At 29.6% G+C, this 16262-nt stretch overlaps 7 protein-coding genes across 7 annotated transcripts; 3 read left to right on the forward strand and 4 right to left on the reverse strand.

Annotated features, from left to right (window-relative positions):
• Positions 1-303: 303 nt before the first annotated feature.
• Positions 304-1845, forward strand: DBP3 (RNA-dependent ATPase DBP3; the record flags this gene model as incomplete). The annotated part of the gene is made up of 1 exon (XM_004178810.1): positions 304-1845. The coding sequence occupies one exon, from the start codon at positions 304-306 to the stop codon at positions 1843-1845; it is 1542 nt and encodes a 513-aa protein (XP_004178858.1).
• A 195-nt stretch (positions 1846-2040) lies between these two features.
• On the reverse strand, positions 2041-2778 carry KXD1 (Kxd1p; the record flags this gene model as incomplete). The annotated part of the gene is made up of 1 exon (XM_004178811.1): positions 2041-2778. The coding sequence occupies one exon, from the start codon at positions 2776-2778 to the stop codon at positions 2041-2043; it is 738 nt and encodes a 245-aa protein (XP_004178859.1).
• Positions 2779-3585: 807 nt separating this feature from the next.
• On the forward strand, positions 3586-6465 carry APL5 (Apl5p; the record flags this gene model as incomplete). The annotated part of the gene is made up of 1 exon (XM_004178812.1): positions 3586-6465. The coding sequence occupies one exon, from the start codon at positions 3586-3588 to the stop codon at positions 6463-6465; it is 2880 nt and encodes a 959-aa protein (XP_004178860.1).
• A 362-nt stretch (positions 6466-6827) lies between these two features.
• RSA1 (Rsa1p) lies at positions 6828-8168 on the forward strand (the record flags this gene model as incomplete). The annotated part of the gene is made up of 1 exon (XM_004178813.1): positions 6828-8168. One exon carries the CDS (start codon positions 6828-6830, stop codon positions 8166-8168), a length of 1341 nt encoding a protein of 446 aa, XP_004178861.1.
• A 216-nt stretch (positions 8169-8384) lies between these two features.
• MIY3 (Miy3p) lies at positions 8385-9620 on the reverse strand (the record flags this gene model as incomplete). Its single annotated transcript, XM_004178814.1, has 1 exon — positions 8385-9620. One exon carries the CDS (start codon positions 9618-9620, stop codon positions 8385-8387), a length of 1236 nt encoding a protein of 411 aa, XP_004178862.1.
• A 451-nt stretch (positions 9621-10071) lies between these two features.
• TBLA0B05110 (uncharacterized protein) lies at positions 10072-12000 on the reverse strand (the record flags this gene model as incomplete). The annotated part of the gene is made up of 1 exon (XM_004178815.1): positions 10072-12000. One exon carries the CDS (start codon positions 11998-12000, stop codon positions 10072-10074), a length of 1929 nt encoding a protein of 642 aa, XP_004178863.1.
• A 1539-nt stretch (positions 12001-13539) lies between these two features.
• Positions 13540-16140, reverse strand: NAB3 (Nab3p; the record flags this gene model as incomplete). Its single annotated transcript, XM_004178816.1, has 1 exon — positions 13540-16140. The coding sequence occupies one exon, from the start codon at positions 16138-16140 to the stop codon at positions 13540-13542; it is 2601 nt and encodes an 866-aa protein (XP_004178864.1).
• Between the last annotated feature and the right edge of the window lie 122 nt (positions 16141-16262).

The raw sequence follows: 16262 nt of genomic DNA on the forward strand, positions 1-16262 counted from the left end.
TTACTAAATTTGGCAAGAGAAAAAGGAAAATTGCAGAGAAAGAAATAAAAAATTTTTTTTTTTTGGTTAGTTCGGAATTCATCTCATCTCATCAAATTGTTAATATAGTTTTCTATTATTATTGTCATTATGGCAATTAATATATTGCTATGCTTTTTAATTCAAAAGATATGATTAAAATAAATATGTATTTTTTTTGTTATATCTTGGATTATTAATTCATTAAATTCTTGATTATTTGATAAGATTGCTAAGCATAGTCTTGAAAACCCAATATCTTAATAGTTTGTATTTAATATCAAAATGACTCAAGAAGAAATTATTGACAAGAAGAGAAAAGTAGATGATAACTTGGATAAAAAAGAGAAGAAAAAGTTAAAGAAAGATAAGAAGGATAAGAAGGATAAGAAGGATAAGAAGGATAAGAAAGACAAAAAGGAAAAGAAAGAAAAGAAAGAGAAGAAATCTGAAAACGAAGAAGAAACTGTCAATGCAACCTCTAATGAAACTCCTGTTGTTGATGCTGGAGAAATTGAAAAATTCTTGAAGGAAAATGAAGTTATTATTGAAGGTGGTAAAACTTTAAATATTAATCCAATCATTAATTTTAATGAATTAACTAAATTGAATAAAACTATTCTAAAAGAATTAAATAAATATCCTAAACCAACTCCAATCCAATCTGCTTCATGGCCATATCTATTAAAGGGTAAAGATGTTATTGGTATCGCAGAAACTGGGTCTGGTAAAACAGTCGCATTCGGTGTTCCAGCTTTAAATAAATTAACTCAAGAAAATAGTGATAATAAAAACATTAAAGTATTAATTATTTCTCCAACAAGAGAATTAGCCATGCAAATTTATGATAATTTAAATACTTTAAGTGCCAATTGTGATAAGATTAACGTCTGCTGTTTATATGGTGGTGTACCAAAAGATAATCAAAGAAGAGAATTAAAGAAATCTCAAATTGTAGTTGCTACCCCAGGTAGATTAATCGATCTAATTGAAGAAGGTAGTTGTAACCTAAATAATGTGGATTATTTAGTCTTGGATGAAGCCGATAGAATGCTAGAAAAAGGTTTTGAAGAAGATATTAAAAAAATTATTAGCGAAACCAGTAAAATTAATAGACAAACTTTAATGTTCACTGCAACTTGGCCAAAAGAAGTTCGTGATTTGGCTAATTCTTTTATGCAAAAGGACTTTATTAAGATTAGTATCGGTGGTAACAGAGATGAATTAACTGCTAATAAAAGAATTAAACAAATTGTTGAAGTAGTTGATAACTTTAAAAAAGAAAAAAAATTGTTAGATTTATTAAGAAAATATGATAATTCAGAAGATAAAATTTTGATTTTTGCACTATATAAAAAAGAAGCTTCAAGAGTTGAAAGAAATTTGAAATACAGTGGTTATAAAGTTGCTGCCATTCATGGTGATTTATCACAACAACAACGTACCCAAGCTTTGAATGAATTTAAATCAGGCAAATCTAACTTGCTATTAGCAACTGATGTAGCTGCTAGAGGTTTAGATATTCCAAATGTTAAAGTCGTTATTAATTTAACTTTCCCATTAACAGTGGAAGATTATGTTCATAGAATTGGTAGAACTGGTAGGGCTGGTAAGACAGGTATTGCTCATACTTTATTTACCGAACAAGAAAAACATTTAGCTGGTGCTTTAGTCAATGTATTAAATGGTGCCAACCAACCAGTTCCAGAAGACTTGATTAAATTCGGTACTCACACTAAGAAGAAAGAACATAGTGCATACGGTGCTTTTTACAAAGATATTGATATGAATAAAAACCAAAAAAGATCACTTTTGATTAATTCATAACATAGCTGAAGTCGTACAGGAGATAAAATATTTTCAAACCCCAAATTATCATTAACTTTAAATAGATTTGTTTTATATCAAATAAATAAATGTATATTAGTATTAAATCCTTTTAAAGCAAATTACAAAAAAATAAAATAAAATTTTAAAGCTAGTGCTTATCTGATTAGAGTTTTATAGATATTTCAGCGAAGCTTATATTTCATCATTATCGAATTGAACAGATGCTAATGCGGTATCATTATCACCAGTTAATTTTCTCTCCAAAATTTTTTCTCTTGCATTATTAAATTCAATAGTGTAATTTAATCTTAAATTATTGGATAGTAAATCAATTTTTTTTCGACAATAAATAAGATTTTTATTAATTCTATTAGATATTATTATACCGTTAGCGTACCTAGTTTTCAATCTTTTTAATATATCGGTCGATTCGTTTATTAGTTGTTGTAATTGTAGAGATTTAGTATTAATGATTGCTGACGTTCTTGCTTGTAATGATAAAGCTGTGGCAAAAGTATCTGGATTATCTAAAGATGTTAAAAGAGTAGATTTTATATATTCAGCAACATCGATAGTATGTAAATTACTATTATCTCGTGTTTGAGACGTTAGCGTTTCTGATAATGCATGATTATTTTCAGTACTTATATCTCCATTGTCTAATCCAAATATATAATCATCATCGTCGTCGTCATCGTCATTACCATAATTATCCTCATTATTCATTAAATTTGTAGTATGGTGATCCTCAATTTCTTCCTCATTTTCAGCACCACTAATGCTACTCTGATCTATATCCTCGTCTAATAAGTCTTCGTTTAAATTACTCTCTACCACATAATTATGAGATGGTATTCCTGGAGCTCGTAATTGAGATTGTGTATGAGATGTCAAATGTGATTGATTTCCTTCTGTAGAATTTTGAACCATCTTATCATATATATATTACTTGAATGCTGTAATTCATAACTTGGAATCGCTATGTTACTTCTCGACAATATAATACTCTATTAGGCACAATTAACTTTGAACCTGAGTTTTTTAAAAAGTATAATTTAATACTATTATTAGATCGTAAATCCTTTTTATTTCGGGGTGTCAGAAATTCATTAACAGTTTTATGATTAATAATATGAATAAAGTATTTAACTATTGAAGTGTGATAAATTATAAAAAAATACCAAGTTTTACCATTAGTTATAGATGGAATTACTTCTGCTAAGAATACATAAACATATGACATATGAAATTGTTGATAGCAGCTGCTTATCTTTTAGAAATTTAGATCCTCGACTCAGTTTGATTTTCAATCTTTCTCCTCAGCTGCTTTATTTTTTTTGAACTATTTAAACATACATTAACATAAAATTTAATATGCTATTATATGAGGTACTAGTTGAATTATCTTACTTGTCATAGTATAAAATAACTGTTATAGTATATTCGATTTTTAACCTGTGTCCGGGTAGCACTAATATATTCAAGGTCTAGAAAAAGATCAGAACTTATGATTGCTAAATGGATAAAAAGAGGTTTTGAATAAATGTTCATAAGATTATCATTTTACCTTTTGGGTACTACTTAAATAAACTACCACTAACTACATAATTGAATTTCAATTGATAGAGTCCTTTAGGTGTATTAACTTTAGAATATTTGCCAAGAGAGGTAAGGAAATATACAAAATACAGAGTTTTAATAGCTCATTAAACCTTTTTTTGCAGAATTCATCTCAGAATGTCTTCCATTATTGAGACACGTTTAAGTCCATTTGGATTGTATTTCGAAAAATCATTAAAAGGTTTAATTAAAGAGATTAGAAATAATAATAATTCGAGAGAACAGCTTATGGAATTCTTAAATAATGAATTGATAACATATCAAAAGGAGATTAATAATATTACTTCAACAAATACTATCAACAATTTAATAGTTAAATCAAATATAATATTGAAATTGACATATCTAGAAATGTATGGGTTTGATATGTCATGGGCTAATTTTTATATATTGGAAATAATGAGCAGTAAGAATTTCCAACAAAAAAGAATTGGTTATTTGGCAGCTTCTCAAACTTTTTATAAAGATGATGATATTTCAATCTTGGCGACTAACTTAATCAAAAATGATTTAAAGTATACCTTCTCAAATAACATCAATAATACCAACAATACTAATTCAGTTTCAACTTATAAAATTGGTATTGCCTTGAATGGTATTTCTAATATCTGTACAAGCTCCTTAGCAAGAGACATTTCAGATGATTTAGTTTTAATGTTGAAAAATAAAAATCCTTATATTAGGAAAAAGACAATAATTGCTCTATTTAAGGTATTTTTAAATTACCCAGAATCATTAAGGGATAATTTCGATGCCTTTATTGATTGTTTAAATGACTCGGATTTATCAGTTATTTCTACAACAATTAGTGTTATTGTAGAACTATCGAAGAAAATCCCTAATTTTTTTATTAAAATATCTCCAATCTTATATGATCTCCTAATAAATATTGACAACAATTGGATTATAATTCGACTATTAAAATTATTCACAAATTTGACCAATTTTGAGCCCAAATTAAAATTTAAATTACTTCCAAAAGTATTAAACCTTTTAAACAATTCAAATGCCACTTCTATTATATATGAATCCATCAATTGTATCTTAAATACAAGTATGCTAGATGCTAATGATTTTAGCACTGCTCAAATTTGTTTAAACAAGCTATTGGAATTCTTAAACTCTAAAGATCCAAATTTAAGGTTTATTAGTTGCTCTCTGTTCATCAAAATTGGTAAAATTAATATTAATTTCATTTTAAATTATTCAAATGAAGTTCTAAATTTCTTAAATGATATTGACATTTCGATTAGATTAAAGTCTTTGAATTTATTAGTAGGAATTACAAATGATGATAATTTAATTGATACAGTAAACATTTTAAAAAATCAATTGATTGTAAATGAAGAAAAAATCGTAGTTAATTCAAACAAGGAAATTAAAATTTTAATTCCGATGGACTATAAAATTAAAATTATTAAAACAATAATAAATTTAGTTTCTATAAATAATTATTCCAACGTCCCTGATTTTAATTGGCTAATCGATTTATTATATGATTTGGTATTTATTACAAAGGACTCACTTACCACAGATCAAAAAGAGCTTGGTATCTTACTTGGCCATCAATTTAAAACGTTAATGATTAAAGTTCCGGACATTAGAACTGATATTTTAGTTAATCTAATTAAATTAATAAATTTCAAAGATATTGAAAAAATTCCAATTAGTTCGATCCTACCTGATATAATTTGGTCTATTGGGGAATTCTCAACTCTAATTGATAATTGTAACGACTTGATAACTGATTTACTCAATTTAAATTTAAAGGATACCAAACCAATAAACTACATGATCATTACTTTATTGAAATTATTTAACAACTATTGTAATCCTACTTCCGACTCTTCAATACCAACAACTGAAAATATTTTAATATATCTAAATAGTATATTAGAATATTTATCTCCATTATCATATTCAAAAAATTTTGAGATTCAAGAAAGAACAAATGAAACAATGGAATTTTTGAAAATTTCGAAAGAAGCAATAGAAGCAACAAATGAAATACCTATTCTTATTTCAGAAGTCTTGCCTGGTTTCTTCAACAGCTATGATTTAGTTCCTGTATCACTCGACATTCAAAGGAACATTTTTAATAATGAGTTAAATATTGATTTAGATACTCCATTTCTATCTTCAGAGGAAATGGGTGCTATCATTAATGAATCCTTATTAAACACGGATACATCTGATAACCAAGTATCATTATTGAAATCATTAGATTATGACTGGGATTCTGATGCAGATTCTCATTCCGATTTTGAAATTCAAAGTAATAAAAGCTTGAATGCTGAAGATCATGTTACTGAAAATTTGTTGGATGTAAAAGATTCTAATAATCATGCTGAAAAAGTAGTAAAACAAAAGAGTGATAATCCTTTTATATTAGACTCAAAATTGCAAACTAGATCGGTTCAATCTACTAATAGTTTATTTTCATCTGATAACAAACCACAATCAAACAATCATCAAATCAAAATAAATAACTCACTGAATTCTGTTGTAGATGAAAATCCATCCGAGCCTAAACTTCATAAAAAGATTACTGTGTTGACAGAAGCAACATTACCAAATTTCTCCTCTTCGACAGGTATATTAACAACAGAGATAAGTTCATTATCTCTAAATCCTGCTTCTACAAAAGATTTAACAAAGAAAAAGAAAAAGAAAAATCAAATTAATTTAAATTTACCCAATAAATTAGAAAGCTTTGATTTCAAGAACAATCAAATAACTAATGCTATACAGGACGCTGATTTGATGGAGTTAGAAGAGCTAAGACAAAAATTTAAATCTCAGGCTAATGCTGAGAGAAACGCCCAAGAAAATATAAATAGTGACAATGATGAAGTAATAATTATTAAGAAAAAAAAGAAGAAAACGAAGAAGAAGGATACTGATGGGAAAGAGAAGAAAAAGAAGAAGAAGAAGGCTAAACCAGCAGTTGATACTGGTCCCAAACTTTTGACTCAAAACCCTCCGAATATTATTTAATAAACTACATCCTGACTGCATTTATTTTTATAGAACATATTCATTTAATGACCTATTATTATATAGAAAATTTAAAGGTTTATTTTTCTCTAAAAATATTAGCCGCCAATTTTTTCCCTTAAATACGACACCCTTGGAATCTGAATCTTTTCCGATTCGAACTCGCGACATTTTTTCTCAGTGTAAATAAATCATCGATGAGAAAAAGAAAAAAAAGAGAAAATAAGCTCATCGCAAAAAAATAGTTGAAAAATTATACTTATCATATATTATTCGCCAGTCTTGAAAAAGACTAATCCTTCAAATACATGTACATTATGCTTCTAAAAACCAAAACATTTGTTTGACTTGAAATAAACTTAATGTATAATAGAAATTACCAAAATATACCGAATAATTTACCAAAACCAACTTCCTCAGGTATATTAGATAAAAATGATGATATAAACAACAACTCTACCGATAATGCCAGTTTTAAAAGGCAACGACTCTCATACTCATCTGATACAAATTTTAATGATAGTAATACTTATAATGAAAACTACTCATCCTATAATAATGCATTTAGCTCACAACCTTTGAATTACTACTCAAATCAACCACAAGCTTACTTTAACCCTCCGTATGCCTACCAAAATGCAAATGAATATTACAACCCTAACATCCAACCTTACAGCCAACAAAATTATAATCAACATTTGAATCCTAATTTCAATAATGGTTATTTTTTCAATCACAATCCAATACAGAATAACAATATTCCAAAACCAATAAATAGTGATCCACCAATTCCATTCTCCGATATATCTAAGAAATTTGTGCCTCAAGTAAATGAATATCCTAACTCGATTAATATAAAAGAAGAAAGCAATATTGCTGAAAGTAATACAACCAGCAATAACACAACTGCTACAGAATATCTACAACAAAATCCACTTATAGATGCGACTTTAATACCGGCCTCAGACTCAAATACAAGTTCAGACTCAAGTTCAGACTCAGAATCCTATTCAAGATCTTCGTCTGACTCCGAATCTTCATCTGATTCAGAATCTGATTCTATAGGAAATTCAAAAGGAAATGATAACAAAAAAAGTCCATCTGAGAAAATCACTAACTCAGAAAAAAATACAGAATCCATCACAACTATTCTTGGAACATCTATAAACATTGTTACTGATGAAGATATTGAGCAATGGAGGTTGGAAAGAAAAAAAATGTGGTTATTAAAGATCTCGAATAACAAAGAACAACATATGAAAGATATGGGTATTTCAATGAACCAGTTAAAGGAAGAATCTAAAAATGGTAATAGAAAGGATAAGAATAAAAATGATCACAATTTTATTAGAAACATTCAATATCAAATAGGCAAGTCTACAAACTATAACCTTAATAACAATAAAGTTAATTTGAACTTAAAAATGGTTCAAAGAGAAATGATTGATGAAAATACTAAAATCTTAAATTTTATCAAGGAATTGGGTGATGCAAATTATTTGGAATACGAGTTAACTGAAGAAGAGAAAAAGAAATTATTTAGAGATAAACCACAGAATAATGGGAATAATAGGAACAATAATACCCATAACAACAAGAGGAATAATTTCAATAATAGACGTTATCGTAACACTAATAATAATAATTACAGTAATAATATTAACAGAAATATGAATAGTGGTAAAGGGAAAACAGATACGTAATGCATATATTAATATACACCTGACCTGAAAAAATAGTATTTTGTAAGAAAGTTTAAATTGTCTAGGGTATTTTTTTTATGTATATATATAAACATAAATATTTAATTATTAAATTATAGTAACATAGCATTAAAAAGTCAAAAGTATAATTAACAACAATCATCTTGATTATTTATTTTTTTTTTTTCTTTTAACAACGAAGAGCATAACATAATATCACATGATAATACAATCATTCTTTAGTTTAGACATTTTATTCTTTTTTTGATTAGCATATCTACTATGTAAACTTGTATTTGGTCTATAATCATTTTGTCCAGAAGAATTACTCCTACTCAATCCCCTACTACCGTCATTACTATTATTACCACTTCCGTAGGGATAATTATTATTAGATGACCTTGTTCTTGACACATTTAGAGATCTATTCCGTTGAGCTCTTTCACGTCTTGCATTGTTTTCTTCTTCTTGTAATGCTCTTGCCAATGCTTCATCATCACGAATTTGTTGGTTATCTGAATTATTTATAATTGCACCAGGCAATTCACCAACAGAATCTGCCAATTCTTCATCAAACGGATCAGTGTTATTTGAATTTGCACGTTCATTTCCAGCTCCAGAAGAAGTTTGAGTGGTAGTTTTTTTTTCTCTTTTTGCAAAAGCACTTTGAATAAAATCACCAGTATAAAATATGTCTTGTGAGCCATTTACTGATTTTAAAGATTCCCAAACAATATCTGTCCTAGATTTATACCCCAAGTCTGTTACTAGTGTGTATAATTCATTATTATTTTTATATAAGGTCAAAAAATGATCGTTTCTAAATAAAACAGCAAAAGACTTCTCTAGCAGGACTTCTTTTAAATAAGTTAAACCATATTCAGTCAATTGAGTTGCAGAACGGGCTAAGAATGCTTTGACATAAGTGGCAGTGTCTAAAATTTGAGTCGCCTGTGGAGTTTGTAATCCACGTTGTTGAATATCATAAGCTTGAGCTAATAATTGTTGAGTAGAATCATATGAATATTTAGAAACAATATCATAAGCCAAAGGGTCCAATTGAGGATCGATAACCCAGCCATGCACCATACCAACTCCAAACAATCGAAACAAAGCCATTTCTTTAGTATCTGTGAATGACCCATTAAATGCAGGATCAATAACTAAACCCTTATGTAATTTTGGCAATAATTGTAATAAACTACTAATATCATCAGTAGATGAGCCATGTGCATATAAACCTAGCTCTGATAATGTTTGAACTAATGAATCAAGAGAAATGGTATTGCTTTGATTAACTAATGTGACTAATAATTGAGCTGCTGGACGATGTGCTGGTGATAATAATAATACATTAACCAAGGCAATTAAAGCACATGGACCGTTTTCATTCTGTAGAATAATTTTGTGGGGGACCCCATTTATTTGTATATTTTTTGTTTGAAAATTCATTATTGTTTAAAATATTATTTCTTGAATAGGTAATGTTAATTGAATCCTTTTTTTTTTCTTTAATATTAAAAACTTTCAATGAATTTTGATCATATATTTCTTTTTTTCCCAGCAGGTATCTAATATATTTATCTCTCTTTGACTGGCAGTAGAGTTAGTTTTACAATTACTCTATTAGAATCTAATATTTCACTTTCTACTTTAGAAACTATGAATAACCAACTTAACCTTTGAACAAAATCTTGAATTCGGAATGATGATTCAAGTTTCGGTTTGGAGATTTTGGTTTGCGTTATCGGAATGTGCACCAGATACGGAAATAGGAAAGATAATACGAACGCTACATTAATATATACTAAATAAATACTAATATTTGAAAAAATATATAAAATACAAAAAAATACAAATAAAATAAAAAACGGTATTAAATTGGATAATTAATCTTGTCTCTTTAAGGGTGACTACTACTTCTGCTTAATAAGTCATTGATGTTTACACATTGTAATTCAGAATCAATGACTTGTCTTTGCAATTCTTCATCAAAATGAGTACCAAATCTTTTTTGATTAGGTGAAGGACCAAACCCAAAGGGTGATGGTCCCCAAGATGGTGTATAACATATTTCATCCCAACCACATACTTTTTCACATGTGTAATTTAAAACAGTCCAATTTAAGGTTTTAATTAGAGTTTGAATGCGGCTTGAGATAGTATCGATTTTGTCATCGGTGTTTGTTAATTGATTATCATTCAAATGATCTTTTACAAGGGGTAATAAAGTTTCGTGTGTTTCGTAAATGACATCAATAATCTCCCTAACTACACGTACTAACGAAGACCAAATTAAGAAATCTGGGTCAGTTGACAATGGCAGTAAAGGTTGAGAATATTCATAAATGGCCAATTCTTTATTATTTGGAGCTCCTGAAGATAGTGTAAATCTATTGATGAAATTTAAGGTATATCTTGTAGTGTATAAGGCTTTTTCATTGTTTGTTAATGTGTCATTGGTGATGACTTTTTCTAAAGTTTTCAAAAATGGGGCAAATTTATCAATGACAGCATTGAATTGAGTTTGCCAATCATTACTTGATCTAAAATTGTAACCTATTAATAGACTGGATTCCAATTCAGCTGCTATATCAAGTTGTTGTTCCCAGTTCAAAGTCCCATTCAATAGACGTCTACTATATGGATTAGGTGACATCGTGGTTCTATTAATACCAGTTACCATATGTCTATAATCTAATTTAATTCTTGGTTCGCCAGAGTCATGAATTTGACCAGCACGAATCCAATCTAAGGAACGAGCAGCATTATATTGTTCCAAAATAGATTGCCAACGATCTTCCCTTTCTAAAATCATTTTTTGCTCTTCAGTTAATTGATCTTCTAATAGCGCAGTACCCTTTTCGTTTAGTGGCCAGCCGTTTTCCTTTGTTATTTCAGTTGGATCGGGTAAACCTAGTAAAGTGGCAGAATCCACTAAATCCAGGTTGGAAACCAATTCAATATTATCTTGAAAGAAATCACATAAGATGATTTCGAACCCAATTTCAACTCTAATTAACCCATCTAAACCAAAGGGTTTCCCCCATTTACAAATGTTTTCAGCATAAACTCTTTCTGCAGTATGGGAATCAACATCTCCTTCATCAGGGATATCCAATTTAAATTTAGCCACTTCGGAAAGTAATAATTGACTATCCATTTCTCCAGTTAATGTCTTTGCAGCAGATGCACCATCTAGATAGATAAATTTATTCATATCTCTAGTGGCACGGAAAGTTAATAAATGTCTACGAGCATTACGATCAGTTTTTTCATATTTGTCATCATGAACCTTAGAATTATACTCATTATCATATTTCTTGGAATCATATTTTGAATAATATTCAGCATCTTCTGATGTATCATTAGAGTTATCCTCTGACTTGGGTTTTCTTGGGAAGGGAAATCTTTCAAGATTCTTTCTACCATATTTCTTACCATGGCTAGCGAAACTATAACTAAACTCTGGATCCATTGCTAACCATTCAAAAGATTTGGGAATCTCTTTAGTCCCAGCTCTGAACATTAATGTACCCTGTGGAATAACTGCAGGAAAAAATGAAAGACCAACTGGATGCATATCAGAGCAACTTTGTCTCAAGGCATCCACAATCGAGTTGAAAATGGCTGTACTATTATCTAAATCGATAGGCCTTAGTAAGCTTTCATAATTCGATAATGTGATTGTTTGGCCATCGGTGTTGATAAAATGATTAGTGATAATAGGAATATTAGAATTACTAGCTAATTCCATACTTTGGTAAAGAATGATGCACATTGCACAGATTGATATGATCACTATCGAACGGAGTTGTGATGAGTTTGACATAATTTCTTATTCCGAGATATAGTGTCTAAAATCAACCTTTATTGAAGTCTTCTAATAAATATATAAAATTAACAGGTCTTCAATACTTGGAAGCTCTTGTCAAGAGACTTTCACGTTTTGTATAAATTTTTTCTTATTGCTTTATATATATATATATATATTTATATTAATATATTTATAATTATATATATAAATATATTGCACCCAGATTTTCCAGAAGTAGGAAATGCAATGAGATCCTAAAAAATTCCGCAGTGCTTTTTCCCTGTTCAAAAATTAACTAAATGGGACATAGTTCCGGTCAATGTAGATCTGAAAAAAGAGGCAATGCAAGTTACGTAACATTAAGCAGTAACAACTAAGAAAATATAAAAATATCTTGGCGATTTATTTGTTATGAGCAAGAGGAAAAGATAAAAGATATTGTTATCAATCATCTTATTTTTTTAGATTATGCGAAACGGTAAAGGAAATTCATGCTGTTGGATTTTATAAAAAATGATTTGATATATTTAGTATCTTAAAAATTTCATGCAGATCGATATGGCAATAGTAGGATTACATTTGTATAGTATGGACTAGAAGTTGTACAAATTTCTTTAGATAAATAATTGTAAAAAAAAAATTTAATTTGTACACATTTAATATATAATTCCAAAATAAAAAAAACATCTAGAATGGATAACAAATTTAATTCGTTAACAAAGAATATTTAACAAGATTCAGATTATTTAAAATTATAATACAGATATATATAGCCTTTTGAAAAGAAATTTTTACAAATATTTAACCAAAATTAGCAGCATTTAATTCGAGTTATTAGTTATATATTTTTTATTATTTCTAACAATGGAACAAGGAGTTATGAGTGTATATTTCATATCTTAATCAGTAACTATACCAGTCTAGTAATTATTCTCTAGATAAATACACAATAGAGAATTTGAATTGGTTATAATTATCGTTTTAAGATTTTTAAGTAGCACAGGTATATGGTTGCAACGACAATAAGTATAGGTTAAATTAATAGGAAAGATTTTGATTAAATAAGAAAGAGAAGAGAAAGAAAGAGTAGGTAGTGAGAGAGAGAGAGAGAGAGAGAGAGAGAGAGAGTAGAGAGAGAGAATGCAGAAGCAAAGAGGATGATATACAAAAACTAGAAGTATATATATATATCTCATCATATACACAGACAATTAGACGATAATACAAGCGAGGCATAATCAGATAAGAAATATATGTAATAAGAAGCTGAACAGTCCAGAGGGAGCATTCATCTTGGCAGTATGATTGCTTTTTTACCAGTTATTATATTCCATTTTAGTTTAAATTATTTTATTTAGTTTTAATTTTTTATTTTGAATCGTTTTTTTTATTTTTTTATTTGGTGAAAATATTCATATAAAATTAAAATTGAAATGTGCATTAATAACCTATTCTCTTGATATTCTTGTATCCAGTGCTTGCAAATTAAATATACAATGCATTATGGGTGAATTTGTAGCCTTCAAGTATAATATGTAAAACAATAAAACTTGATTACTTTTGCAATTTAGCTAAGCTATCCAATAAACTTTGTACGTTGGTACTGGCTTCTTGTTGAGCAGGTGGAGGAGACTGTTGTAGAGGTTGTTGAGGTATCTGTTGATTTGGTTGTTGTTGCATGGTATTTTGTGGGAGCGATTGATTCAAACTTGTATTTTGTTGATAAGGTGAGTTGGAATATGGTTGCGCAGGAAGAGAATTTGGGCCCGTACTATTATAATTCATATTCATAGCGTTACCACCTGGTTGTTGTTGAGATTGCATTGATTGAATCATATCCAACAGCTTTTGTTGATCATGTGGCTGTGGTTGGCTTTGTTGTTGTTGAGCCATACTTAGTAGATTAGAGACAACACTAGGTGGCAAGTTTTGAATAGTGGACAATAATTGTTGTTGATCCATTGATGTTGGCTGCTGCTGCTGCTGCTGTTGTGGTGGTGCTGCTTGTGGTTGCCCCATTCCTCTACCACTTCCTTGATAGTTATCATAACGAGACATTTGTGGAATTTGTGATTGCATATTACCAGAATTGTAGTTTTGGTTAGATGGTGGTAAACCATAAGCTTGTTGTTGATGTGGCGGTAGAGCACCATATGATGATTGCTGTTGTCCCGGTGGAGCATATCCTGAATTGTTATGAGATCTGTTATTATAATAATCATCATTATAGTCATTATAACTGTTGTTATTGCCATTACCATAGTAACCACTTTGAGGATTACGCATGGGTTGCTGCTGTTGTTGTGGTGGTGGAATAGGTCCACGTCTACTATCTATCATACGCATCTGTGGTGGACCTTGAATCTGTGGAGCTTGCATATATCCTACTAATTTTTGTTGAGGTCCATCTTGAATAGATTGCCCTTGGCCACCATTTCTTTGATTTTTCATATTATTAAAGACATTAATAGCATCATCGATCGAAATACCAATGTATTCATCAAACTTGGTATCACCTTGAGGTGTCTTAAAGAATGTCTGCAGGTCAACATTACGTGTCTTATTAATCAATATAACACCCCAAACACCATCATAAGCTGCACTATTGATCATTTTTTTCAATTCCATTTTTGGTTTCAGAAAGAACATATCAGTTTCTAACCCAGTACCTCTTCTAAAACTATTAAAGACATCTGTAGCATATCCACGATCAACAGCTCTTTTAACATAGATAACACATGCAGGAACTAAAAGTTTAGTCTTTTTAGCACTTTCACCATACATTTCGCCTTCTTCATTGTAAAATGGTCTTTTAGTTGAGGAAATAAAAGTTGAGCTACTATTCGTACCATGATCACCATGATCAAATTGTGGTCTACTATTGGAACTAGAGACTTCTAAAATTAATTTTTTACCAAAATTTAAATCATCAGATTCCCATTCAATGGCTTCTTTAACACTTGTTGGATTATCATATTGAATAAACCCATATGCATTTTTAATGTTAATTTGCAAAATATAACCATAAGGAGAAAAAATTCTGAATAAGTCTTCCTTAGAAACATTCTTCAATGGAAGATTACCGATAAATAATCTAGATTTTGGAGGGATGTTGTGCATCTCGGTAATTTTATTTTCCCCTCTTAAATAAATTGCGTATCTTTCCTTTTCAACTTGATTCATTGGTTGACTTAAGTCGGTTTTTGCATACTTAGCTGGCTTTTGCTTTTTATTTGGATTAGCAGGTGTATTGAGGTTAGAGGATGACAATGAAGAATTTGAATTACCATTATCACCAATAACTCCTCTTTTATCAGCTGTAGTATCATCATAACTATTGGCTTGTTCAGAAGCAACAAATGGCATGGATGTATCTGGGTTCGAGTTGATTAGGGTTAAAATTGCAGAAACTTTTTCTTTATCTGTTAAATATTTAAATTCTGGTAAAGTAAGCATTTTACTATCCATTACATATTTAATTTGTTTTTCAATTAATTCAGAATTTGGATTAGTAGAGGGTGTTGCTGCAGGAGTTGATTCGGTAGGTGCAGTCGAGAGTGAATTATTATCAGTCATATCATTAGGGATTGAAGGCGAGGCAGACTGACTCATGTCATTAGAAACAGGCTTGTCGTTATCATTATTATCATTTTCTATCTCAACTTCATCATTAGCATCATCATCGTCGTCATCATCATCGTCATCATCATCGTCATCATCATCTTCATCATCATCTTCATCATCATCTTCATCATCATCTTCTTTTTCTTTCTCCACATCACTACTAGAAGAAGCTTCACTGTTTACTGGTGATACTTCTTTAGCATTTATATCTGTATTCTTGTTATTATCCTCATCAGAAGATACGGCTACCGAATTATTTGTAGCATCTACATTCGATTCTTCTTCAGATTCATTTGAATTATAAGGCTCATTAGCGTCCACGTTGGTATTGCTTTCTTCATATGAAAATTCGTTATTTTCCCCCTTTGATTGGTCGTCTCCATCCTCCTTATTATCTTCATCATTATACAGTTGCCCAGTTTCAGAATCTTCATTTAGTTTAGTGTCAGAGTTCATAACCTCATTATTTACGCTAGATTCCATTTTATTGGGGTCTGCATTTACAGTGGGTAGCGCCTGATTATCATCCATATTTGAATTGAAGGCATTCTCATTATTGGTATCCTCTATGGGAGAGATATTTAAATTATCTAGTTCAGACATGGTATTAATCTTAATATTAACTAGTGGATAGATTCGTAGATATCAATTTG

The sequence above is a fragment of the Henningerozyma blattae genome, chromosome 2, assembly GCF_000315915.1.
Source record: "Henningerozyma blattae CBS 6284 chromosome 2, complete genome".
NCBI classification, from domain to species: Eukaryota; Fungi; Ascomycota; class Saccharomycetes; order Saccharomycetales; family Saccharomycetaceae; genus Henningerozyma; species Henningerozyma blattae.